Here is a 25,014-nt window from a genome sequence, read left to right on the forward strand (position 1 = left end):
GCCAAGGGACACGGGCGCATGGCACGACAAGGAGCGCGCGCTCCTCGCCGGGGCCGCGGATCGCGGAACGTTGCCCACTTCGCAGAGCGGAAACGAGCGCGTGCGCGGTATGAACACGTGGTTCTTGTCCGGTCGGGGCACGAGTCCAGTCGGGACCTCGTCCTCGAAGAAGAGAGACTCCCGCCGCCGCACGCACGGGCTCTCCCCCAGGGTGAGGAAGCCGTACGGGGTGGTGATCTTAGGGAGGTGTGGGAGGGACATCGCCGCTCGTGTTACGGGGTCCGCGAGGTCCTCGCGGAGCAGGTCTTCCCAGAACAACAAGTGTTCGGAATGGGGATGAGTGACACAGTGCGGAGGAGCTCTATGTCCTGACCACGTCATGGCGTACGGACGAGCACTCCTGGGGGGTCCCACCCCGGCGCTGTCACACTCATCATCTGAGGACGGCAGAGTGCGCGTTCGGCCCACTGTCCCCAGGGATGGAATAGTGAACTCGGGCACCCGGTCCGGAGTCAGGACCATATCCCTCAGTGACACCGGTCTCCTCTTCACTGCAGTCTGAGAGTCCGCTTGGGACCTGTTGTGTCCCGCAGCACAAGTTTCACATGAAGCGGCCAAAGCTGTCATGTCTCTGATCGCGTACTAAGAAGACGCTGTCAGTTCCACAGAAGGGCAGATGGTTACTCTATTCTTCGCATGTCCCCAAAACAAAAGCCATCGTCTCATTTTGGGCCGAAGAAAGTTAACACCAAGAAAAGCTTAGTATAAAGTCTGCATAAAAAATTAAGCAGTCTGGAGTCTACGTCAAAAATGTTATTAGCTGGCATGCCATAGACACACACGAACTCAGCATCTAGTTCTAACAATCGAGCGGACCAGTATACGTATGTATGTATATATATATGAGGAATGACGTAAGCGCTCAGGTCTCTTCTGTTGACGTAACGGTGTAGCCCCGCCCACTCGGTGCTCATCACTACATATTATAGGGGAAGGATTTATTATAAGACTCATAGAACTAATTCAGTCCTACCTGTCGAATGCGTTTGCTACTGGAACTGTGTCTGCTGATAATTTTATTGATTTATTCGTGTCGCCCAGAGGGTTTCCTGTACAAAACGTATAGAGGGACCTATTGTCTGCAGCAGTTTTGAGAAGCTGCTCACTCTACAAACTGAACAAACGAAAAATCCCATGTGTTCCGTGTGGGCCTGCCAGAAACACTGTACCCCTATTACTATTTTAGGTGATGTGACGTCACTTGCATATACACGTTAAAAATTAAGATAATAATGTATTAATAATAATAAGAATTATTATTATTATATACACATATAATAATACATGTATCTATATATTAAAGGTGCCAGGTTTGAATCTCATCTCCCGCTGTAGTACCTTTGAGCAAGGGACAAGATATAAAAATTATATAATTATATAAAATTGCTCCAGTAAAATTAATCAGCTGTATAATTGAGTAAATAATTGAGAGTACCATAACATTGTAAGTCGCTTTGGAAAAAAGCGTAAGCTAAATTAATAAACGTAATTAATAAATGTAAATATATATTTGTATTTGCATTTCGGAAGGCGGAAGTGTCCTTTTTAGGGCTGTCGCCTGGCAACGTGAATGTTCTCAGTTCCACTCACACCCCCGCTGTAGCACTCTTAATCAACCTACGTATCCAGAACTTCTACTGTAAAAACAAGAAAAAATGCATTGGATAAGCCATTCCACTAATTAGTTGTTTTATTACTGCCAGACATTACCTTATTTTTTTCCCTAAACCATCTCTTTACTTTCAGGTAGGAACCATCTCCCTTCGGAAACTGCTGCATGGGAATGTATTGGCTGCTACACCGGAAGTTTACTGTTAGAATTGGTGTTGTGTACTGATGGAGGGAACTGCGGACGGAAATTTACAGAATACAGTATCGACGTAATACACGTATAAATAAAACTAAGTAAACCTTTACAGAGGAATCCAGAAAGTGGCCACAACAACATCAGGACATGGTCTCGGAATCGCCATGGACTGATACGGCTCATTGTTGTCGAAACAGTAACTAAGACGACCGGCGAGAGGACTAAGCAGAAGCCGGAGTAACTGCTTAGGTGAATTGTTTTGCCGGTCACTTTGGTCTTTTGATTCCTAGGTTAGCACATTGCTATAATAAGCTGTATTTGTGCAGCATAATGCTGCTGGTTTTATTAGGTTCATACATAGGTTTTTTTTTTGAGAGAACTTAACAAATAACAAATCATGATTTCATGTTGTGCCATGTTTTGTGTTGTGCATGAGCAGTTAGTTTGCTACCATGGTTGGTTTATCTTAGTCCTTTTTTAGTATGTATTGTTGTAAGGATGGTGCATAATTGTCACAATTGGAAATGGTGGTAAACATTATTACCAATGAAGGTTAGAGTGATTATAGAATCTATCGTCCTCTTGAAGCAAATAGCTCTCTCTTGCAATAGATACCTAAACATACCACTCACTGTAACAAAAAATTGTACACAATAGGTCTGATTTCAGGATGCGCATGGCTCGGAAACGTAAATGTAGCTGTCCACAACTGGGGCTTTCCAGCTTGAAATCCTTGAAGAAGGAGGAATGTGTATCTGACCCTCAAGCAGCCTGTAATGCACCCCTTGGCTCAAAGATCTGTACACCGGTCGAAGGGAAGTGCCAGGGGCTTGTGTCAGATACACCTTCATCAAGAAGACGTTCAGCAAGGTGTAAGTGTCTGGCATATAGCCTGTATAGTCCACAACTGTGGGTGAGGGTCAGCGCAACTGCTTGCTTGACAAGAAGATGTGATCAGGACAGTAGGCTGTAGGTGAAGGCAGTGCGGCGCTTGAGGTACTTACGAGAACTTGTGTGTAGACTTGAGTTGATCAGAGAGAAAATGAGCAACTCTGTGTCCAGACCAGACCCAGTGCAGTGTGGAGTCACAGCATTGTTCCAGCCTGACACAGCGCCTTTCTCCTGAGAACGACACTGATCTTGGTCTGATCATCACTCTGGGTGAGCTTGTTTGGTTCTCAAAGTTCACAGAGAAATTGCTCTGTACCTGCATGCACGCTAAAATTCTGTTCTAAAGCAACTTTATGTGGATTTAATGTTTTGCGCCACATGCAACAGGTTTCCTTATAGTTCTTAATATTTTATAGACTTTGATTTTATTATACTTTTTGTCCCAGATGAAGAATTTTATAGGGCACAATGTGAAGGGAAAAGGAAAGGCATGAAGGTGAAACAAGGAGTGCCCTCTGCAGAGAAAGAAGCCCCTGCAATGACAGGGGTGGTGCAGGACATGGAAGGCCAGGAAGTGCCAGAGGAGGACATCAATGGGCAGCTAGACAGAGAGCTGGAGAGAAAATCACGACAGCATAATCTAACATCTGCAAATGTGCGAAATATCCTTCATGTAAGTCCCCACGTAATGAACCTGTTTTCTGTCTTTCTGCTTAAGGCTCATAGTGCTGTGAATGTCAATCTAACTGGGCTTAATCCAGTTCGTGTTCAGGTAGGATGTGATGTGACTTCCAGTAAGAACCTCCATTAGCTAATTAAAGCAGGCATCCAGACAATGTCAGAACACTTCTCTATGTATTACTGGATAGCTGCAACAACAAATGGTAGATTTAGTGTAAGGGAGCTAGGCAGGTGCATGTACAGGGGTCTCCAAAATTATCTGTACTGTTAATAAAATTAAACAGAAATGTAATGGAAAAATAAATAGCTATGTGCCATCACAAAAAAACCAAGGCTTAATTTCAGTTAAACTTTTTACAAAACAAATACTTATACTTGAATAGTACAGTGTTTTTCTTCAGAAATGTAGGTTTCAAAATTTTTAGCATCCCTTCTGTTATTTCTCTTGCTTGTATTAGAAAACATAACAAAATTAAATGTCCAATGGAATTCATATTACTAATTCCAAGGGAACATTTTCTGGACTGGCTTTACTAGGGTAGAAGTAATGTGAGAAAACCGTTTTGTTAGCCATCACCATGGGGTAAGGTAAAGAACTAATGAAAAAATGGAAAAAATGATCACTGTAACATCAATAGAAAAACACACAAGAAATTATACATACCATTTAGCACAAATACAGCAGGAGTCAGGAAGTGTGAAACCACAAGATTTGTAATTGAAGAAAAAAAAAAACTCCTGAGGTTTTCCCTGATTTATTTTTTCCCATGATTGCATATCACATTTTATGCTGCTCTTTTTTTTTTCATCTTTAGCATGAGTTCCAATAATTTTCAATGTCACTGAACATGAAATTCTTAATTTGGACACTTTTGTACCCTGTAACTACAGGCCTGTCTCTCACGTGCCCCCTTTTGCAGTGTCCTGGTGTGGTACATCTGTATGAATTTCCTACTTTGGATCCTAATAAGGGTTGCCGGAAGCTCTGAAATCTGTCCTGGTGTTTTCTGTTTCTCATCGTATTGCACAAATTTGGTTACTGTCTGTGTTGACACTGTCTGCTACTCCTGGCTTTTATTGTTCTAGCTTGATGGGCAGTGTGATTCCACAAATACATTGTAATACCTATTAACACACGTACTGCCCTTGTCCTACAGGAAGTCATTACCAATGAGCATGTGGTCGCCATGATGAAAGCTGCTATTAGAGAGACGCAGGACATGCCCATGTTTGTGAGTTTTGTATAATTTGCCTGTTTTACCATCATTTTCAATAGCATGCATCTAACTAATAATTATAATAAATGATTTTACATTTGTTCACTTCTACAGCTCTCTAACAGTTTGTACCCTTAGCTATTCACTTATAAGCCGGTTGTAACAAATTTTAACCTTTCATGTAAGACTTCTGTATTCAAGTAATCAGTTTTTGTTCTTTGTCATTTCTGTTCTCATGTAGGAGCCCAAGATGACTCGCTCCAAGTTAAAGGAGGTTGTAGAGAAAGGAGCAGTGAGTTTTCACCTTTTTCTCTTCCATGAATTCCCAACAGTGAACGTTTCAGTTAAACAGTCTTCTCTGGTGCTTGAATTAATGGAGTGATTTGTGTTTGTGTTGGTGCTTTCATGTTTATGTCTTTTTTGTGAATAAGTCTGTCTTATGTCTTTCTTGCAGGTCATTCCTACCTGGAACATTTCTCCAATTAAAAAGCCCAGTGAAGTTAAGGTATATTGTATTATTACCTACCTCTTTATTTCAGTAGAACTTAGAGTTCCAGACAAATACATTTTGCTGAGTAGGGAAATGGAAAGGGGAATAGGGAAAAGTTTACTTTTGTAAATCATATTTGTTTCAAAAGAATGATTTCCCTGAGAAGGAAAAAAAACTACTTGGAAGGTGATTAAGAATCGACGATATTCTGGTTAAGTATTATGCAGCTACTTGTGTGATGAACATCAGTCCATATGGTGAAAGAAACAAACTAACTGTACTTAAGAATCACACATCTGCATCTAAATCTCTCTTTCTCCTAATGCACAAATTGTATTTTCTGTGAGATGTGCATCGCTTTGGAGAAAAGCATCTGCTAAATGAATAAATGTAAATGTAAGATTAGGCTGATACTTTTGATTTTACCTTTCTTTCTATTTCCCAGACAGTACTTTTCACTCTTTTATGCAATAACTGGTAAAGCATCATTCAGGTAGAATACTGTCCCCCTACAACATTGTTTGTATGGCTGGGGCTCATACTTCATTTGAAGGTCCATGATTTTTTTTTTTTTTTTTAAATTTTCTCTCTTTTTGTTTGTAACAGTTGTTTTTACTGATTTAGTCACTGCATTAAGAAATTAAAATTTTTTTCAAGTTTTTAAATTAGTTTTTTTTTTATGACAACACTGAAGAATGCAAAGGAAAATGCCACATTGACATTTACTTAGAATTTTCATGTATAATTGTTCTGCTTTATTGCTTAACCTTATCAGCTTTTTGCAATGGAATAAATGAGGCTGTTGTTTTTAGTAGTTGCCATTCCCTTTAATGACATCTTTACTGTTTTCTCTAGCCCCCCCAGTTTGTAGACATCCATTTGGAAGAAGAAGACTCTTCTGATGAAGAGTATTGCCCTGATGAAGATGAGGAGGATGAGACAGCAGAGGACGTGAGCAAAATGGGACTTTTTCTTTTCAATATGCCTTTCATGCTACGCTCTAGTCATCTTCATTTCTAAAATCCGTTCTTCACTATAGAACAATTATGAGTACATTTTAATTCTGGTGTCTTTTTTGTCTTAGACGTTTTTAGAAAGTGATGCGGAAAGCATAGCTTCCTCCCCTCGGGGCAGCCAGGTGGGGCGATCCAGGACTCCTGTGAACAGCACAGAGGGAGAGGAGATCAGGACTAGCAGTCCGAGACAGGTGGCACGTCAGCACCTCTGACACACACCAGACACACTCTTAGCAAAGCTTTCATCTTCTGCGTTCAAAGCATCACTTTCTGTGTTCCAGGGAAACATTTCAGGAAAATTAATCACACGGTCACACTCGCAGCACAAGGGCAAACATCATGACTGAAAATAAATTCTAATATTTTGTCTGTGTGTGGTCTTCAGATTTTGGTGCACTGCTTAAATGTTTTATTATAAGTTGTATAAAACTTTTAACTACTTGGCAACAGATGTATGAGACAAAGTTTAAAATGTAAGTGATATTCTACTTTGGTAAGTTACCAAAAAGTAAAATTCTGCATTGACATATCAGTGAAAACTGTAAGCACAACAGATACTAACGCTGTCTTTAACCATCAAGTAGTTTCCTCACTGTGAATATACACTTGCTGTGTGTTTGCAGTATGTCAACAGAGGGCTGTGTAATAGAATACGTTCTGTATTATACTTATGTCCACCCACAGAAATCAGTACAAATAAAATTTCTATGAGGTTTTTCATGGCCATGTTTTGGTCTTTACTCCAACAAATATTTGGATCCTCTATAACAACTTTACCTTTTTTAACATTTTCAGCTGTTGCGTCAATCCAGGCACCTGAGGGTGGAGGCTGTTCCTATGGGTCCACCTCCTGCACCCCAATCCAACTGTCCTTCGCGACCTGCCAAGGCCCCTCCTGAGTGTACTTTCATGGAGAAGCTGCATGCTGTAGAGGAGGAATTGGCCCTTAGCCCTGTGTGCATGGAGCCCTACCAGGTACTGGCACTCCACCATACACTGCCAACATATACACTGACAGCCTGTCACGGCGCTGCAGTGGCTCAGTATCTTTCACCAGTTCTCTGTGGAAGTAGGTAAGAGACTAGGTCACGATAGCGTTATGTATTTGAGCTTGTTCACAAATCCATGTTCCTACTGCTAGTTTTGGCAAGTAGCTCCTCTGGCCACACTGACTAGGGGTCACTCCTCAGTTCTGTTACTGACCTGTGTTAGGGTAAGGTGGGTGGAGGCAGTGCACAAGGTGGAGGTGTCAAAATCTCAAATGAACAGTATTAACCTTGTCACATATACATAATCATTAAGATAGTTTCCCAGGAAATTCTGAGGTGCTGTAAAGCACCTGACTCTCTCACAGTGACAATTGATATTTCCAACCTTCTATCCCCAGTGAGCCAAGTTCATCGTTTGCATTTTCTTTTATCCTCTGAACTCTGCCTTGAAACAATCCATTTCCCATAATTATTATTTGTAACAATAGTTACATTAAATGTTCAGTTCTTTTGCAAATTACATATTTTCCATAGCAACATCACAAATGTACCTTGGTTATGTATATATCACTTCACTTTATGATCTTAGTTGTTGTTATACATATTTTATGTTTCATTTTATGATCCCACCAGTTTGCTTTTAAAAAAAAAAAAAAAACCATCTCCGATTACTTAAAGATACTTCAGTTCACAGAACTCTGTTTGGCTGTGGTACCTCACTCCTTGTGGTTAGTACCACATTTCTTTGTGTTTACTGCTTTCATTTAGTTGAATGTGTCGAGCTTTGTAGAATGTATTTGCATTGACATCATGCATTTGTTTAGGTTAAGTTTTTATAGTTGTCTGATGTTACCATTACATTTATTTTGCTAAATGAACTTGCATTTGTTGTCTTCTGTGTGAGGACAGTTCTCCTTCCAAAGCCCAATTTCACAGTTTGTGCTTGAAGGTGAAAATTCAAGCTGCTTTGTTTCTGTTTTACATTTACACAGGGAGGAAAAAGTCCATTAGACCTAGAAAATTAAATTATGAAAGGGGGGATTGTGTTTTTGTTTCAGAAACATTTTGTTTTTGAATTTACCTTTAATTGTTGCCTCACGTACATATGTTGGGCATGTCTTTGAAAACTAAATGTCAAGTTTCTCTGTTCAAATTGGAAAGTTTCTATACTTGACAATTAGGTAATTAGGTGGAGTGATGAATTTGAATTTTCTTTGCTCTCTACATTTTTCGTGCATACGCTAGAAAAGTCATTGAAGTCTTGTTATTCCATCATGTTTGATATTTAGTTTGAATTATATCTATGATTTGCTTCCATGATGGGGAATAAAGAAGGACTTATTCAATTATTACTCCCTGACTAATTGCAGAAATTAAACCGCAGTTGAATTTCTTGATGTGTGTCATTCCAACAGTTATTTCTATCTCGGTTATGTACACATTTGCTCTTAGAGACAGCCCTCCAATCCCTTTCCTAGAACCTGAGCAACAGTGGCAGTGGGGAGGATAGCCTTGTGGCCTGTCGGACTCGTTCCAAGCGACCCCTCCGAGACGTACCTCTGGGCAAGCTGGAAGCAGAGCTGCGTGCCCCTGACATCACGCCCGACATGTACGATTGCGGCTCAGCACCGGAAGACAGAGAGTGGACCCAGTGGCTTCAAGGCCTCATGAGTTCTGACTTGGAAAATGAAGGTGTGTATGGTGCTCTTTTAAGGGTGATTGTAATTAATTTGACCTTCTGAATTGTAATTAACTAATTAATTTGACCTGCTGTCTTTTCTATGAACATGCATGTACAGAGTAAGAGCGAGATACAGTAGATAGAGATCCATGTGCTATATGGATGAAAACAGCTGGGTAGAGAGGTGGAGCTATGTTTAGCACAGGGACCTGTGTGTGGCATCAGACAACCGCTGTGTGGCTCACGCCCAAAGGTTTCAGGGTTCATTGTTGTTGACCAATGGGACCAGAATTCCCCTGTTTTCTTGTCAGAGAGCAGCTCGCTTTCAGAGAAGGAGGCTCCAGAGTGGCCGTGTAAATGCCAAACAGCCTGACAAGTGCGTGTTTGTGGCGTGTGAATGACGTGCGCATCGCCCCTTTTAATGACACTCTTTATTTGCTCTGCTGTCTGTCTTATTCATAGCCTGACCTTTTCCCTGCTTGTTAGTCACTCCCATCAGGCCTGCCTGTACAGCTGGTTCATCTCTCACAGCTCTCCCCCGTTGCTGCTCAGTCACTCTTAACATTCATTCTGTCGGAACACGCTGTACTCAGTGCTTGCTCTCAGACCCAATTAACAGCTAATGCCCTATCAGTGTGTTCTGCCAGTCAGCTTTCTGCATTTATGCCTTGTCAGGCTATGGGTCCCGTTCTGTCTAACATGAAATTCTCTCCTTCTAGCCACAGTTTGGCTGCACGTTCAACATGTTTTGTGGAGATGTTGATTTTATTTCTGTGGGTGTTGCTGCTTGCATATAGTGCAAACATCTGTGTCACTGTCTTTCTTAGAAGAAGGAGATGATGACGATGACCCAGAGTATAACTTCCTGGAAGACATTGATGAGCCCGACCTGGAGGATTACCGTAACGATCGGGCAGTTCGGATCACTAGTGAGTTAGTAACTTTGTTTAGAATTCCACTGAATAAAGGTCTTGGGGAATCTGTAGTGTCTCTTCTCTGTGTTCCTCCAGAAAATATTATTCGGGTGACAGATGTTTCAGAATAGGAGAATGGCCTTTACACTGAGATGCTGTAAAATGACTCCCACCAATGCTTTGTCCCACAGAAAAGGAGGTGAATGAGCTGATGGAGGAACTGTTTGAGACGGTAAGGACTGTAACTTTTTGTCTTAGATTCATCTTGGATCGCATTGCCTCTCTCATATTTCGCTGCTGTATTTTCTGTATACCTGACTGTCTCCTGGTCCTGGTGTTTTCCTTCTCCTTTCAACAGTTCCAGGATGAATTGGGGGTGCAAGACCGGGATGATGAAGGCCATGAGGAAGAAGAGGAGAAAGAGGAAGAGTTTCCACCACCAGGAGCTCCCAAATTTAATGTCCCACAAGCCATCCGGTACCACATCCCATCCCCATCCGTTCTCTTGTTGCTGCCTTTTCTGCCATGTCATGTGTTCTCCGTATCATATCATTATTATCGTGGAACTGAAGAATTGTGGAATTTATCTTCCACATTTTGTCATCATGGTCTCTAACATTACAGACAGATCTTCCTGTAACTTTCCCACTGGCTTGCACCGGTGTGTACCGTGCTCTTCCTCTGTGATTTGAAGGCTGCTCACATTTGCAGGTGTAACTCTGCAGGTCTGTCCCATGTTCTGTCTGACAGTTGGTTTAATGAGTGACTCCTCCATTTTTCACTGCCAGTTTAGCATTTCCTTTCTGCCCCTGATTTTTCACTTGTTGACAAAGTTACCACTATCTGTTCCGAGAATGTGCTTGTGCGCACGTATACATGTAGTGACCGGTGTCCAGATGTCCCTCAGCCTGTGTGAGTCCCTGCAAGCTGAGGTAGAGTTTGAAGAAGCACACAAGTGAAAGGCATAATATTTTCATAAGATGGTCATATTGATTTTTGTTAGTGATGATGACAGTCCCATGTTATAAAAGGCTACTATCAGAACAAAGATGTGACTGCAGGCATGCAAAACATGCTCAATCAGACCTCCCTTTGGGACAGAGCAGCAGAGGGGTGCTGTGTCTGTTTGGGTAGGGAGGCAGAGAAATGCTCACTGTCAGTGCTAATCTTCGTTCCAGAGGCAGGAGACAAGTCTCACTGGCAGCTGAAGCTACAGTACTGCTCAGCCATGCTCATAGTGGAGCTCACAGCATGTGGAGAAGTCTTCACATGCATCCTTCTTCTGTGTAGCTCGCATTGTTGGCATGCCGAGTGGTGCATGGTGTCTGTCGTCACCACATGTAGCTGAAGAGTGAAAAATAGTGTTCCACTCAACAGGTGCTTCCATCCTCCCTGTCTGTTGGAAGGTCGAAAATGCCAGAGCTGCTTTGTAGGATTCCTATTTACATTAGGAATATAACCTCCAGTGTTACAGTCACACAGTGATATCCCTGCATCTTTTTTTAGTAACAGTTTTAATGATGTGTTACACCTAGATGAATGTGAGCAATTTCTGATATGCAACAATGAACTGTATTCTACTCGACCATTCTTCCATTGTTTGGATGTTGACATAGCGCAGGGAACACTGTTAAGGATCAGAAGTTTGTGTTAAAGGTGGGGATGCTTTTCAGTCCTTCAAAGAAAACAATAGGCTACCCACCTATGATAAACAGTTGTGATTTACATTCTGCAATATGAGCTGAGGCCTGACTATTTGAAAGCAAATAATGACAAATGCAGTTCATTTATTTAGTTTGTATGAATCACATCAAAGCTGCTCTGAAGTAGGGTGTGCTTGCATTATCATATGCAGCCCAGCTATAACTGATAGTTTTCTTTGACCATCACTATACACTCCCTACCAAATGGATCTGCTTTCTATTCTTGTGTTTGGAGGGGGGAACAATTCAATGAAGGTGGCCCTGGTGTCCTGTGTTCTGAGGAACACAGACGAGCCAGCTTGCGGCTTTGACGCAGCCCTCTGAATTTGCCTCATTAGGTTTTGCTGCCCCTGTCATTAAGGGTCTATGTGAGGGCAGCGGCTGCTAAAGAAATTGTGTTTACGTGCGTGAGTGAGTGAGTGCCCCCACCTGCACTTATACATATGGATGCATGTGTATTTAGTTTTTTCCTGTTAGCCTTGATTTTGTGTACTTTGTACTCACATTTAGCATTAACTCAGGTAGTCATTGAGCTCACTTTGACTAGAAATCTTACAGATAAAATACATCAGTTATTCTTAAGGCAAAGTGTTCTACAACCTCCACTAAGTTTGGAAAAGAGGTATTACTTGTTAGCTGTGTGGAAACTAGCAAAAGTCTACATATCTAAGTGCAGGGAATTACCTGGGTTATTTATTTCTGCTAAATCGGGTATAAAGATTAGCCAGAAATGTCTTGTGCTGCCCTTAGCTACATAAGCATGCGTTTTCCCTTCATGCCATAATTTGTATGAAAGGCCACAACATAAAATCTGATGGCAGTTCAGCTGAATGACTAAAATAAAATTATTGCTGAGGGCACTCCTGGTTTTATACATGAGGTTAATAATAACCATGCTGGGGTGTGTGATTGACCTGATATGTTGCATAACTTGTTTACATAAAAAAGTCTATATTATACACCTTTGGTGTTATGATTTGTATTTGTTCCATTGCAACAGTTTCGGTCAACTACTTCAACTAAAGATACAAGGAATTCTTGGTTTTCTTAGAACAAAATCTTTTCCATGTGTAGTAAAAACATTTTTCAAATGTCAGTTCAATTCATTCAGTTCTATGGTAATGTTTGAGGCTATTTTGCAGCTTTAGTTACCAGAGTGCTAAATGTTTGTATCAGTGAGATTTGTCACCACTGTTCTACTATTCTGATGGTGTTTTTCCTTTTCAGAATTTCGACATCATTCAACACACATGGAATAATTTTTAATTTGGGGTTCTCATTACTTTGTGCACCCCTTTAGTTCCAACAGAATAGTTTTTAAATTTCTTCACTGTGGATACTGACTCTGCTCTTGGCTGCAGGTTCGAGGCACCGCTGGCCATCATGCTGACAGAGCGACATCGTGCAGCGAGGGAACAGCTAGAGGCTCTTCAGCAGCGGCGTGCCCTTCTGGAGAACCAAGCCAAAGCCTCTCAGAGTCCTCCAGGCCCTCAGGTGCTGTTGGTACCATCACCCTGTCCCCTCATCCTCAGTCTCACACAGAAACTGCAACTCCAGCAACAAATGCAACAGGTACAGTATGTCCTTTAGGTGGAATCTGACACATTGGCTCAAGACTATGTCTCCTAGCTTTTGTACTGCATAGAAATGCACGTCTGTTTACTGTGAAGCTTAATTTACATTTTTTTTGTACTGTAAATAGAGGGTTTATTGTAAGACTAACACTTAGATTGGATTGTGGGTTTACTTTCTGGTAGAAGGAGTCACAAACTGTGGGTGTTTCAAGACATGCACCACGTATTGATGCCATGATTAAAAAAAGTATGTATACTGCCACTGTACATCACAGAATGCAGAGTGATTTTAGACACTGATGTTTTTTGGCGCACCACCTGCTGGCTAAAGTGGCTTGTTGCCTCCTCTGACTGCAGCATGTCCAGCTGCTCACACAGGTGCACATGCTGAGCAGCCCGGTGAAGGCACTGGAGAGTGAGGCCAATACAACAATACACTTCCTGGTGAGACCTTTCTCTCTGATACCATAAATTAGGCAGTACGGCAGAGACCCGTGTTGCAGTTATGTATCAGCAGTTTAACTATAATAACAGGCTGTATTTTAAAGCCTGGGGATAGCATTTTTATAACCAGTTACACGTTGTTCCAGGTGACCTTTTTTCAAAATTGACTTTGAAAATATGCAAATTTTATGTAAACTCTTGTTTTCTTCTCATGGCTACTGTTTAAACCCTCTATCTGCTTCTTATAATATTTTCTCCCTTATTTGATGCTGATGTTTTTTTGTCTTTAATCTTGCTCATATCGCATTCTTTAGAATACCTCTGGGCAATGAATTACCTTTTCTGTGCCTGCATTTGAACTCCTGTCCCATTCACTCCCCTCTTTGTGCCCAGGAGGAGCTGAAGTTATTTGCAGAGCATAGTGAGCAGGCCAGGTGCTCTTTGCAGCCAGGTTTTGTCAGCATCTTCCGAGCCTGCAACCTGCAGGGTGCGCTTTCTCTCCTGGAAGAGCTGAGGCTTTCTCCTGTCTCTGTTGTTCCAGCCAAACCTGTCCGAGCCAATTGTGGTGAGCAAAAGATGGAAAGAACTTTGAGTGCTTGTGTCAGAGCGAAGCAGTGACTGCTTCTCTTTTGTTATAGATAGCCTTGTACTGTGTACAAGACAGAAATGCTCACTGTCAGTACCACTTACAGTATTTTGTCTTCTCCTTACAGTTCGCTCTTACCCCTTACTGCCCCAACAAATGGCTTGGTTGATGGCCACTCGGTCAGTTTTCATGTACCCAGAATTGCTGCCCCACTGCAGCCTAGACCCTGCTTTGCACCCTCCACGATCCAAGAATGTCTACACCCAGGGGGAGGAATGGTACACTCACGTGGTTGCTAATTAAACATATAACTGCTAAATAATAGTACAAGAATGCATTCATTGAAACAAGTATGTTGTTTCACACTTGCTCATACGTATTTGTAGTGGCACCAGTCAGTTCCTTCACTCATGCCGTCACATCAGATTACACACAAACACAAAAGCACTATTAATTCTCAGACTGACAGATATATCAGTACAAGGAGTACATTACTATAGATAACAAGCTAATGAGTCTCCTTCCCTCTCTCCTCACCAGTCTCATTGTATTGGGCTTAAAGCACTTCAACGAGACAGAGTTGCCTTACCAGCTGATGTGTCGTTACTTGATCCGCACTAAAAATCAGGAACAGGTTCGCGGGCGTGTACATAACCTGTGTCTTCGCCGTGCTCCTGACAATGTGATCAAGGTCGGTCTCTCTAACTCCCATCACCTCAGGTTGTTCAGGGACTGTGATTAAGGTTTCCAGGTGTAGTTTCTTGCTATTTTGTACCTTTGATTTTTGTAATTCATACTGCTGTTGTTTATTTGCCAGTTCTATATGCACCATAAGGTAGTTCCACGTATGCCACTGGCCTGTTGTCGGGTGATACCAGGAGAAGAGCGACCCCCAGTGGAGAGAGAGGAGACCCTTCTTCCCATTTGGCTTCGGGTACTAAAGCAATAGATGTAAAAGCAGAGAAAAAGAAGTAATAGGTAGAGTAATAGTGGCAACAGTAATAATGATGCACACTGCTGAATATTATCTTTTTCCTTTTTATGCAGAAAAGTTTGCCATTTATCCATGAATATGTGTTGAAGACTAACAAACATGAAGGACCGGTTTCATCAGAAGGGGCTTCATCTGGCCCCTACATCTTCCCCCCCAGTACACAATACCCAGTCTCCCTCCCACATGACCTCATGTTGAGGTTACATCCATCGGGTTTCAAGTCAGTGAACTCACAGCCTGTGGCAAAGCCACGGAGCATACATGAAATTAGTCCCTCCTCCCTTCCCTCTTTGGCTAAGGCCTCTACAAGACCCACAAATGCTGCTGCCTACTTCACAAAAACCTCTGGAATTACTCCCAGCCCTGGAGTGATATTACTGGCCAAAGCTCCAGCTACTCCTATTCAAGGGGCTGTTCCACTGGCTCAGGCTCTACTTACTCCTGCCCATGGAGCTGTGCCAGCAAACACTGCATTATCTATAAATATAAGCCAATCAACTCAATGTTTTGGACCAAAGACTGTATGTACTGTATTACAGGATGTACCTGCTCCCCCTCCCGTGGCCCTATTCCATGTTTCCACTACTGCAGCCAAGAGCATGGCTTTCCTCAGTCAAGGAGCTGTAAAAAGCATGGTACAGACAACACCAATATACACAGATAAAGTGAAACAACAGTCGTCTACGCAAAAATTACTGTCCATCCAGCCTGCATCCCCAAATATTCCCCCTCAGCCCCTCCAGCTCTTCACAGTCTCCTCAGGAGCAACTGTCAACATGCTGAATTTTAGTGTTGGGGGGAAAGGAGAAACAGCAGCAGTGCAGGAAGCTGTGAAAGAAGCTGATGGGGCCTGCAGCATGGTCCAACCCACAGTAATCATTAACATCGGTACCCCAATGGGCTCAAATGTTGTCTCTCCTGCTTGTGCTAGTGAAGGACAGCAGGAGTGTGCTGAATCCAGTTTTCCGCAGCAAGACCCTGTGAGTTACCCAAACAGTCCACTTGCTCAGCTCCGCAAACTTGCTAGACCATTGCTTCCAGCTCCTCCAAGCTCGGGATCTCCTCAGAACAGCCCTCTGAAGCCTCTCAATAACCATTCTTTCCTCTCACACAGCCCACCTCTTCCTGTTGTTGTATCGTCAGAGCGTGAGACAGTCTCAACCACAAGAATTCATTCAGCTTCCATAGCAAAACCTTGTGAAACTGTAAGAGCCAACGTACCTGAGAAGGTAAAAAATGGGACTGACCCTTGCAGTGACCAGCTAAATCCTATAAGAACCTGTCCTCTAACAATACAAAGTGCCCAACTTAGGCATCACGGCCATTATGCCCCCTCTACTGAGGCAGTGATACCTCAGCCGTACAACTCTGTTGTATTATCCAAAACAGCTCCAGAGGAATCTGAGACCGTGAATTCCCTGAATATGTCAATCTGTAATGACATGGCACAGCCTGCCTTAAATATAAAATCTGTGTTTGGCTCAGTTAGGCAGCGAAGCACAGAAGGGTTGCAGTATTCACTGGAGAGAAGTGAACAATGGAAAGAGAAGGAAGAAGATCATGGAAGAGATGAATGGGGTGAAGAGGAGGCTGGAGAAACTTCAGGGCCCTTGTTAGCACTGTCAGAATCTTCTAGCAGCCCAAGATCTAGTCTAGACAGCCACGCAGATGCTCTTGAGAGATTAATGGATGTAGAAGAGAACAAGGGGGTTGAAGAAGAGTGGTGTCATTTAGCAACATCAACACCCTGTCCAGAAGAGACAGGACAAAAGGGAGATGAAGATGTAAAGGCAGGACAAACAAGTGAGAGGGAGAAGGATGTTGAAGAGGAGAAAAATGGCTTGGAGAATGGTGATGTGAAGACTGAGATTGGGATAAGCTGTGTGAATCTGCCTTGGCCTGAAGTGACATGGCAAACAGGACAACGGGGTTTGACAGGAATGCTCACACTTGCCTCTGCAAATGGCCAGGAGAATTCTAGGGAAGGAGGAGGAGGAGGAGGAGGAGGGAGTGGCAGCACGCAAGGTAGTAGGGAGGGAGAAGGCGAGCAGGACAATAATGCAGGGGAGAGGCAAGAAGGAAACACTGGTGGAGGTTCTAGTGGGGAGAGAGGAGAAGATGGAAAGGGGGGAGGAGGAGGAGGAGGAAAGAAAAATGGAGATGGAGAGCGAGGTGGAAAAAGGGAAGGAGATGGAAAACAGCAAGACGGTGGAGAGAAGGATGGAGATGGTGAACGAGAAAGGCAGGGTGGGGAGGAGGAGGAGGAAGAGGACTTTGATGACCTTACCCAGGATGAAGATGAAGAGGAAGTGATGTCAACAGCATCTGAGGAGTCTGTGTTGTCCGTTCCAGAGCTGCAGGTATGTTTGTATTTTACTTAATTTTTTTCCTTTTTGTGCTGCAAAAGAGTTGTTCATGAAGAAAAAGAAGTGTTTTTGGTACTCTGATTAAACTTTATTTCACATGTTACAATTTATTTTATCATAGTATGAGGCTTAAAATGTAGCTGTTACTCCACCTGACAACAGAATTTTTTTTGCTGTGAAACATGCATGAATTATCAAGAATGGCAATTAGTGATCAGTTAATGTCTCTTACGTTATATGGTGGTAGAACAAAAGCCAGTGGTTAGTTTGTGTGTTTCAGCATGATTTTTTTTTTAAAACTTGCACAGCATTTCTGCAGTCTTACCACAGATAACTTTTAACAGTATAATAATTGCTAATATCATATATGCCATATAAATGTCTTTATAAGGTTGTATTCATACTTTTAAATCAAATCACTTCACCATAACCACAAGTGTACAGGTGGTGAAAATCTTTGATGGATTCTCCGCAGCTGTGCAGCATAGGTTGCAAGTATACAGACCACAAATATACACAACTTACACAATAAACACCTGTACAGTATATTCAGTATTCACATAATATAATATACACAATATACATCTAGGACATGTACAAATAATGTGCGATACACATTATACAATACACAGTGCACAAGGACTACAAAGTAAAAAATGGAGTGCCTTTCATGATGTTCAGCATGTGGAAACTACAGACAACTTTCAGTAACCCTTGTTCCCGGCCTTTTGTAGGAGACAATGGAGAAATTAACTTGGCTGGCATCAGAACAAAGGTTATGTGGAGAAGGTGATTCAGAAGAGGATAACTCCCCAAACTCTCCCAATTCTCCAACATCTCCTACATCCCCAGTTTCCCAGAATTCCCAGGAGGAGAACTCTGAGGAGGAAGAAGAAGGGGCGCCCAAGGGGGAGGAAATGGAATCTGGTGAAAGTGGAGCTGGCAAACTACCTGGTGATAGTGTACCCCAAGAGGCAGACCCACCTCAGGCCAATGGAAAAGGGGTTGGTCGAGGCCGAGGTAAGTGATGGGTCACCAGATGAATCTCTGAGACGGGATTTAATTATGTTTGTCTCAGTTAAAGTTGTTTCTCATGGTTTGTTCTTTGAAGACGTATCTTTGCTTTTCTATGTTCCATGTTTGGCTTTGAAATATGGACTGAAGATTGAAGATGTCTTAAAGAGGACACAATCCTCATACAAGTCCATTCACCTTTAAGCAGCTAAAAATGGTCCCTTCTTTTTAACAACTTCAGATCTTTTTTCTTTTTTCTCATGTTTACAGGGCGTGGGCGTCCCCCTCCACGCAGCCTGAAGCGTAGTCGTCGCCAGGAGCGGGACAGCAAGGATACATCCAAACTGTTGCTACTGTATGATGACCACATCCTGGACAATGATCCTCAGAGGGAGAGTAAAGACATCGCTTTTGCCCAGGCCTACCTCAACAGGGTGAGGAAAGCTCTTCTTTTCCTGATGGAAACTGATTCCTTTGTAGTCATCCAGGAGAGCTCTTTGGGCTGCAAAAAGCCACTATTCCTCCTTTTAGTTGCATTATTCTTTAATTATGATGCACAATATCATTAATGGTGTGTTAAGCCAGTTGATAATATGATACCAGCTGCCAAATAAATACAGGTGGCACAGCGAATAGTGCTGCTATCTATCTCATAGCCCCCTTAGTGTGTGAGTGACAGACAGAGTGTGTTCCACTGATGTATGGATGAGTGACCCATTGTAAGTAGTGTATCTAGCAGTGTAAATCACCTTGCTGAATAAGGTGTGTGGGCTGACAACACTACATAGAGTTCATTGGAAGTTGCTTTGGAGAAAAGTGTCTGTTAAATATAAATGTAAGTGAATTTTTCATGATACCCCAGACCTATTCTCCATTTGTAAGCAACTCTGATGGGCACCATTTCTCTGCATTGTCTCCCATCTCAGGTGCGTGAGGCCTTAAAAGACATACCTGGGAAGGTGGAGGAGTTCCTGGGATTGTTGTATGAATTTGACCAGGGTGGTGAGAGCCGCAGTGCTGTGGAGCTCTTTAGTCAGCTGAAGCCTTTGCTCAAAGACTGGCCTGACTTACTGCGGGACTTTGCTGCATTTCTTCTGCCTGAGCAAGCCCTGGAATGTGGACTGGTACTTGCTGATTTAACACTTAGGCACTTCTGGTCCATTCCTCCAATTCATCTTGTAAACAGACATAAACTTACAGTATCGATACATGCAGTACTGTAAATGTATTTTCTCTTCCTTATTTTCTTAACATTTTATTTTCTGTAGCTTGCTTTATTGTTAGAATATAGTATATAATACATATACAAAATATGTGTTAATCAACTGTTTATGTTATCGGTAAGGCTTCCGGTCAACAGTAGGCTAATAGTAAAGTTTTTGGGGAGTCAAAAGTTATATGCGGATTTTCAGCTGCGCAGGGGGTCAACACCCCTAACCCCTACTTTCTTTAAGGGTTAACTGTATTTTAAAAAAGAACCTTTAAAATATACAGTGCTCAAATGTCAAAAATAGGGAAATTTTGTACTGGATTAAACATGTCTATCTTTTTCAGTACTGTATGTTTGAGAGGACACATTTGCCTTTTGCTACTTCTGTATTCACTTCACTGTGCTACAATAATGTACATACAGCATCTTAAAAATTTACCAAAATACTCTTAGAAAGGTGCCTCTAGTAAAAAGATGGTAAACTTAAATAAATCTGCAAGCTTTTGAGTTGTTTAATTGTATCTTAACAATTCACATTTAACAGTTACAATTATTTTCCATTATTTCTTATGTTTCCAGTTTGCAGAGCAGCAAGCCTTTGAACGCAGTCGTCGATTTCTTCGGCAGCTGGAGATTAGTTTTGGAGAGAACCCAACTCACTACCAGAAGATTGTCCGTGCCCTGCAGGGAGGGCCAGAGCTTAGTCCTGCTGGCATAGAGGAGGTATATCTATGAGTGCAAAATCACAGTCACATCTTGAACATTGAGTTAGCAATTTAATGCTTTATTCTCTCTTTCCCCTAGCTGAAAGCTCAGATGACTTCTCTCCTTAAAGGTCACACACACCTGCAAGGAGAATTCTGGGTATTTTTTGATGAGCTGCGCCCACCCGCAGCTCGACCAGGGCAGTTTGAGGAAGCAGTTTGGCCAGAGGAGGGTGGTGCTGTGACTGATGGTGGAGACAGTGGTACTGTGGGTCCAGGAGGAGAAGCTAGTGGAGGATTTGAAGAAGTCACACTGCCTGACTTAGAGGAAGAAGAAGAGGTTCACAAAATTCCACCAGTGACACCCAAAAGCAGGAGAAGAAAAGAGCTGGGAACCCATGGCAATGAGAAGGTTCGAATATTTGCACTTGATAAGTTTCAGATGGTAATTTCTCGTTGATATACAAGTTTTCCTTACACAGAGATTAAATTGTTCCTGAAAATCTGTTTTTAAGGGGAATTCTCCTAAAATTAACTCATGTGCTCCTGAGCCACGAAAGGTTCACTGATGTTTTTTGAAAAAATATGCAAAATTGCTCCCTTACGTTTTTAAGCATGGGAGGGTAAGTGCCACTGAGCTGAATTAGACTGCGTTAAATCATGGTTTCATGGTAAAGGAGGATATGGAAGTGGTTTAACATTGCTTTCTTCTGCACGTGTTTCAATCGCAAGCACAGAGAGAACATACAAACTCGGCCCCGCTTAGCCAGATTCGAACCTATACGCACATGTGCAGCTCAGGCAGTGTGAGAGACCAGTGTTTCCAGTTGCACTACCATGCTGCTTTTATGAAAGGAGACAGCAAGTCCAGAAATAAGCTACTTTGGACATCCTTAAATTCAGCCTTTAAGCCTGATAAATTCAAAATATCTTACAAATAACATATTTGTATGCTCTTTCTTTCCATCTCCTTTCCCTTTATTGTATTTTCTAAAAACTGTTTTATTCTCTTCTTTTACTGTTTTATTTTTCAAATGATTATGTTTATGGTAATTGCTTTAGAGTTGTAACCCCTACATCTTTATTGTAAAGCAGTAGGCAAAGCTTTTCTTTGCCTTTTTTGCTTCATGGCTCACTATTTTGATAGACGATGGTTTTACAGTGTGATTAAAAAGTCTTGAGATTTCCAAGAGATGCTTGTGAGTGGCCCACTGCTACAAGATAAGATGCGCAGCAAAAAGTCATGCCGCACATGAGAGATAAACTGCTTGTGTTCTGCTCAATACAACCAAGGCTCATATTGTCAGATGAATTTTCATTTCTTGTAAGCGTGAGATGACTGCCTATTGTGCAGATTTAAGAGTACAAATTACATATCCCTGTAAGGGCGAGTTCTTGTAATACAAGCGAATGCAAGGGAAGACTGTATTTTGAAACTTAAAAAGCAGAAATCCGGTGCATCTGTTTTTCAAAGTACACAGACATGTAATTAAAACAGTATGCTTTTTAATTGGGTGTATTTTGTTTTTTACAGGAATGTGACTGGCCAGAGAAGGATTGCTCCTGTCCCTGCCATGATGCTTCTCATGAGTCGAAACTCCGGAGACACAAAAGGAAGGGTTGTGCTCGCTGCCACACCAGCAAGGTGATGTCAAGGGTGCTATCTAAAACCATCTAAAGCAAGGGTTATGTCTACAAAATAGCTGCACGTGATTCATTGACTGGGAATATTATTACACCTATGAACATGGGTATTGAAAGAATTTGTGCCATCTGAATTAAATGCATTTACAATATAATTTATCACTGTATGAAATACAAGAGGTTGTTTTCTTTAGTAGTTATTTAGTTGAGAAAAAACCTAAATAATTCAGTATTACAACTGCTTTATAAGTTACATTGAAATTGCTGTAATGTTACCATGCAAAATTTAACATCTGTTTCATGGTCACTTAAACCTAGACAAAATGTTTTTATTTGCCTCTACTGTATGTTCTTGTAAGAACAGGCAATGTTTTTTTTCTCCTACTCTTTTCTTTCAGGTCTCTGACTCCTCTCGGGTTATGAAAAGTCGTGACCCATTGTACCCTGGATCCAACAGTCCTCAACCAGAAATTAACATAGAAAAGAGAGGGGAAGAAAGAGAAGAAGAGAGGGAAGGTGTAAAAGAGGTGGAAGGAGAAGTGAAAGAAGAGGGAGGCACTGAGGCAAATGGTTCACATCCTGGTATACCATCATAACTAGACTTTTTTGTGTTCTTAAAGATCAAAGGCTTTCTTCATTCATTTGATGTTATGTATGCCACTTTGAAACTTTTAAGTTGCATTTTTTTAAATCTATGACTTAAGGATTTTTTTCCCTGCAGACGGAGGGGTACGCTCATGGGATTGTCCACAGATTGGCTCTGTCCCCCACTCTGAAGAAAGAAATGAAGAGGATGATGATGAGGAAGATGAGTGGAAGGAGGATGAAGGAGAAGGCAGTCCTGCACCAAAAAAGTGCAGAAGTGACAGAGAGGCTATAGGAGAATGTGATGACCCTTCAGTCCTGCATTCTGGGGAGAGAGAGACATCAGCAGTATCCCTTCAGGCCCGTCCAAGCACTGGCCCAGACCCTCCTGTCTGTGCAAAAAACATCTCTCTTACTCCTAGTGGAGAGAAAGTCATTCTCTGGACAAGGTAAGCCAGAGATATAAATTGGCATCTACACCTGGAGACTGTTAGCATAGGGGTGTTTCATGATCACATTTTTCCCCTTTAATTTTTTGTTTTTGGAAATGCCCATGTCATAGTTACTTGGCTACTTGGCTTAATCAGTCTGTTTTTCTTCTGTTATTGTCCATCACTCTTTGTCCTTTTCTGTGCAACAGAGAGGCAGACCGTGTGATTTTAACTGCCTGTCAGCAGCAGGGAGCCAATCAGAACACCTTCCAGGCCGTCTCTGCCCAGCTTGGAAACAAAACAGCCAGTGAGGTGAACGGAGTCAAATTTCTTTCATATTTTAGTTGTCATAATAAAAATAAATTATAAATCCAGAGAACCACTGAAGCGTAAACGTCACAGACGTTGTAATGTTAACGTTTTGATAAACACATTGTAATGTATTTAGTTGCCTGAGTTATTAGTAGTATTCAGAGCCTTTTATGTCATTATCTGAGAGCCCAATAGCAGTTCATAAGAATATTAAAGACAACCCGATCAGCTCAGCACACTAGCTGTATTAAGGAGATAAATTATCCAACACTGTGTGCTATGTGCTAAATTCTTTAAGTGATAGGTGAATCATATAGAGTAGGGTTAACTGAGTTTGAAATATAGAAAAATCACTCATGAATTAAGGATACTGTATTTCATATCAATCACAAAAATATAATATTGGCAGATCTAATAAAGCTTGCTGCATTGAGAGTTCTTTGGGATTAGTCTGTGAACATCTTTTTCTGTATGGTAATGTGTTGGTTCCTGAGTTGTTTAATGGATGTTCCATATTGGATTACTTTACAATATTAGTACTTTACAGTACTGTTAAGGCTGGTAGAAAACCAAATTGTGTGTGAAACCCACATGACTCGCCACGTTCTCCTCTGCTTCAGGTGTCTCGTCGATTTCGGGATCTGATGCAATTGTTCCACACCGCAGCACGACAAGTCAGTTCAGAAGATGAGGCCAGCAATACTGAGCAGCAGTCTGCCACTGATGAAGAACTGGACTGACCTAAAACCTGTCAAAATGCCAAGAAGTGCTGTGCACATAGTGATGAGAGAGATGTTGTATGACAAGGAGGTGCACAAAGAGTGACAAGGCAATGAACCAAAAGCAAAAATTGCTCTGCAGCTGCAGAGGACATTGTGTATTTATTCCAATAACTGCGATCCTGGAAGTTTGTATGTGGAACATAGAAATTATTACGACACGTTTTCCGAACAAAACTTTAACTGCAGTACCGAGAAAAGGAAAACACCACCAGCAGAAACGTAATGAACACAGCCAGTAGTACTTGGGTCAGGACAGGCATGCAATAACATCTGCACAATCACAACCAAGCAGAGTTCAGAAGACCTTGAACTATTTGAAGACACACTTGTCTTAAACATCAAATAGTCTTGAGTACACCAGCCAACATTTTTAAATATCTGTACTTTATATTGTCAGCTGTACATAATGTAAATAGTGTTAATTGGATTTATATTCCTGGCTGTACAGTATGTTTTATTTTACTTTGCACTGGCATGTTTTCTTGTGAATGTAATGAACTGTCAGAATATATCCTGCAATAATTTAACACAAATGTGAATAAAATGATACTTTTTACTGTAAAAAAACAGTTTTTAGTCACATTCCAATAGGTGAACATTGAGCTGTTTTGATCATTTCTGTTCCATGCAATGTTTTCCGAGTGCCAGATTTGCATTTTGATTGACAGAATTAGAACTTGATAAATAGGCAAGAATTGGGGGAAAATGTTGCTACACTGAGTTTGCATCAACATATGAACAATAGGGGGAAACCATGTTAATATACAAAGAACAGCATCGTAAGTACTTAAATGGCCTCACACCTGTACAAATACTCATTCATGGGATTATCCAATCAGCCAATCATCTGACAGCAGCTCAATACATAAAATCATGCAGATGAGTCAATTTTTCCTTGCATCTTCTGGCCTTATTGGAC

The 25,014-nt window shown here is 41.6% G+C and overlaps 1 protein-coding gene across 3 annotated transcripts; it reads left to right on the top strand.

The window, feature by feature from the left end:
- Positions 1–1,866: 1,866 nt before the first annotated feature.
- On the top strand, positions 1,867–24,607 carry LOC108941912 (GON-4-like protein). 3 transcript variants are annotated; one of them, XM_018764827.2, is made up of 31 exons: positions 1,867–2,116; positions 2,525–2,739; positions 2,930–3,028; positions 3,205–3,431; positions 4,597–4,671; positions 4,898–4,948; positions 5,111–5,161; positions 6,002–6,097; positions 6,231–6,353; positions 6,958–7,137; positions 8,630–8,843; positions 9,660–9,761; positions 9,938–9,978; positions 10,105–10,223; positions 12,811–13,021; positions 13,381–13,467; positions 13,861–14,032; positions 14,181–14,331; positions 14,594–14,744; positions 14,871–14,987; positions 15,101–17,407; positions 18,148–18,433; positions 18,698–18,861; positions 19,354–19,551; positions 20,217–20,360; positions 20,442–20,753; positions 21,876–21,986; positions 22,384–22,567; positions 22,707–23,019; positions 23,211–23,313; positions 23,934–24,607. In XM_018764827.2, exons 2-31 carry the CDS (start codon positions 2,538–2,540, stop codon positions 24,051–24,053), a joined length of 6,711 nt encoding a protein of 2,236 aa, XP_018620343.2. In that variant the 5' UTR covers positions 1,867–2,116; positions 2,525–2,537; the 3' UTR covers positions 24,054–24,607. The 3 variants fall into 3 exon arrangements, with proteins under 3 accessions (XP_018620343.2, XP_018620344.2, XP_018620345.2); XM_018764828.2 differs by lacking the exon at positions 2,525–2,739; XM_018764829.2 differs by lacking the exon at positions 2,525–2,739 and having other exon boundaries at positions 2,935–3,028.
- The last annotated feature ends 407 nt before the right edge of the window (positions 24,608–25,014 follow it).

Source organism: Scleropages formosus, chromosome 18 (assembly GCF_900964775.1).
Source record: "Scleropages formosus chromosome 18, fSclFor1.1, whole genome shotgun sequence".
In the NCBI taxonomy this organism is placed as follows: domain Eukaryota; kingdom Metazoa; phylum Chordata; class Actinopteri; order Osteoglossiformes; family Osteoglossidae; genus Scleropages; species Scleropages formosus.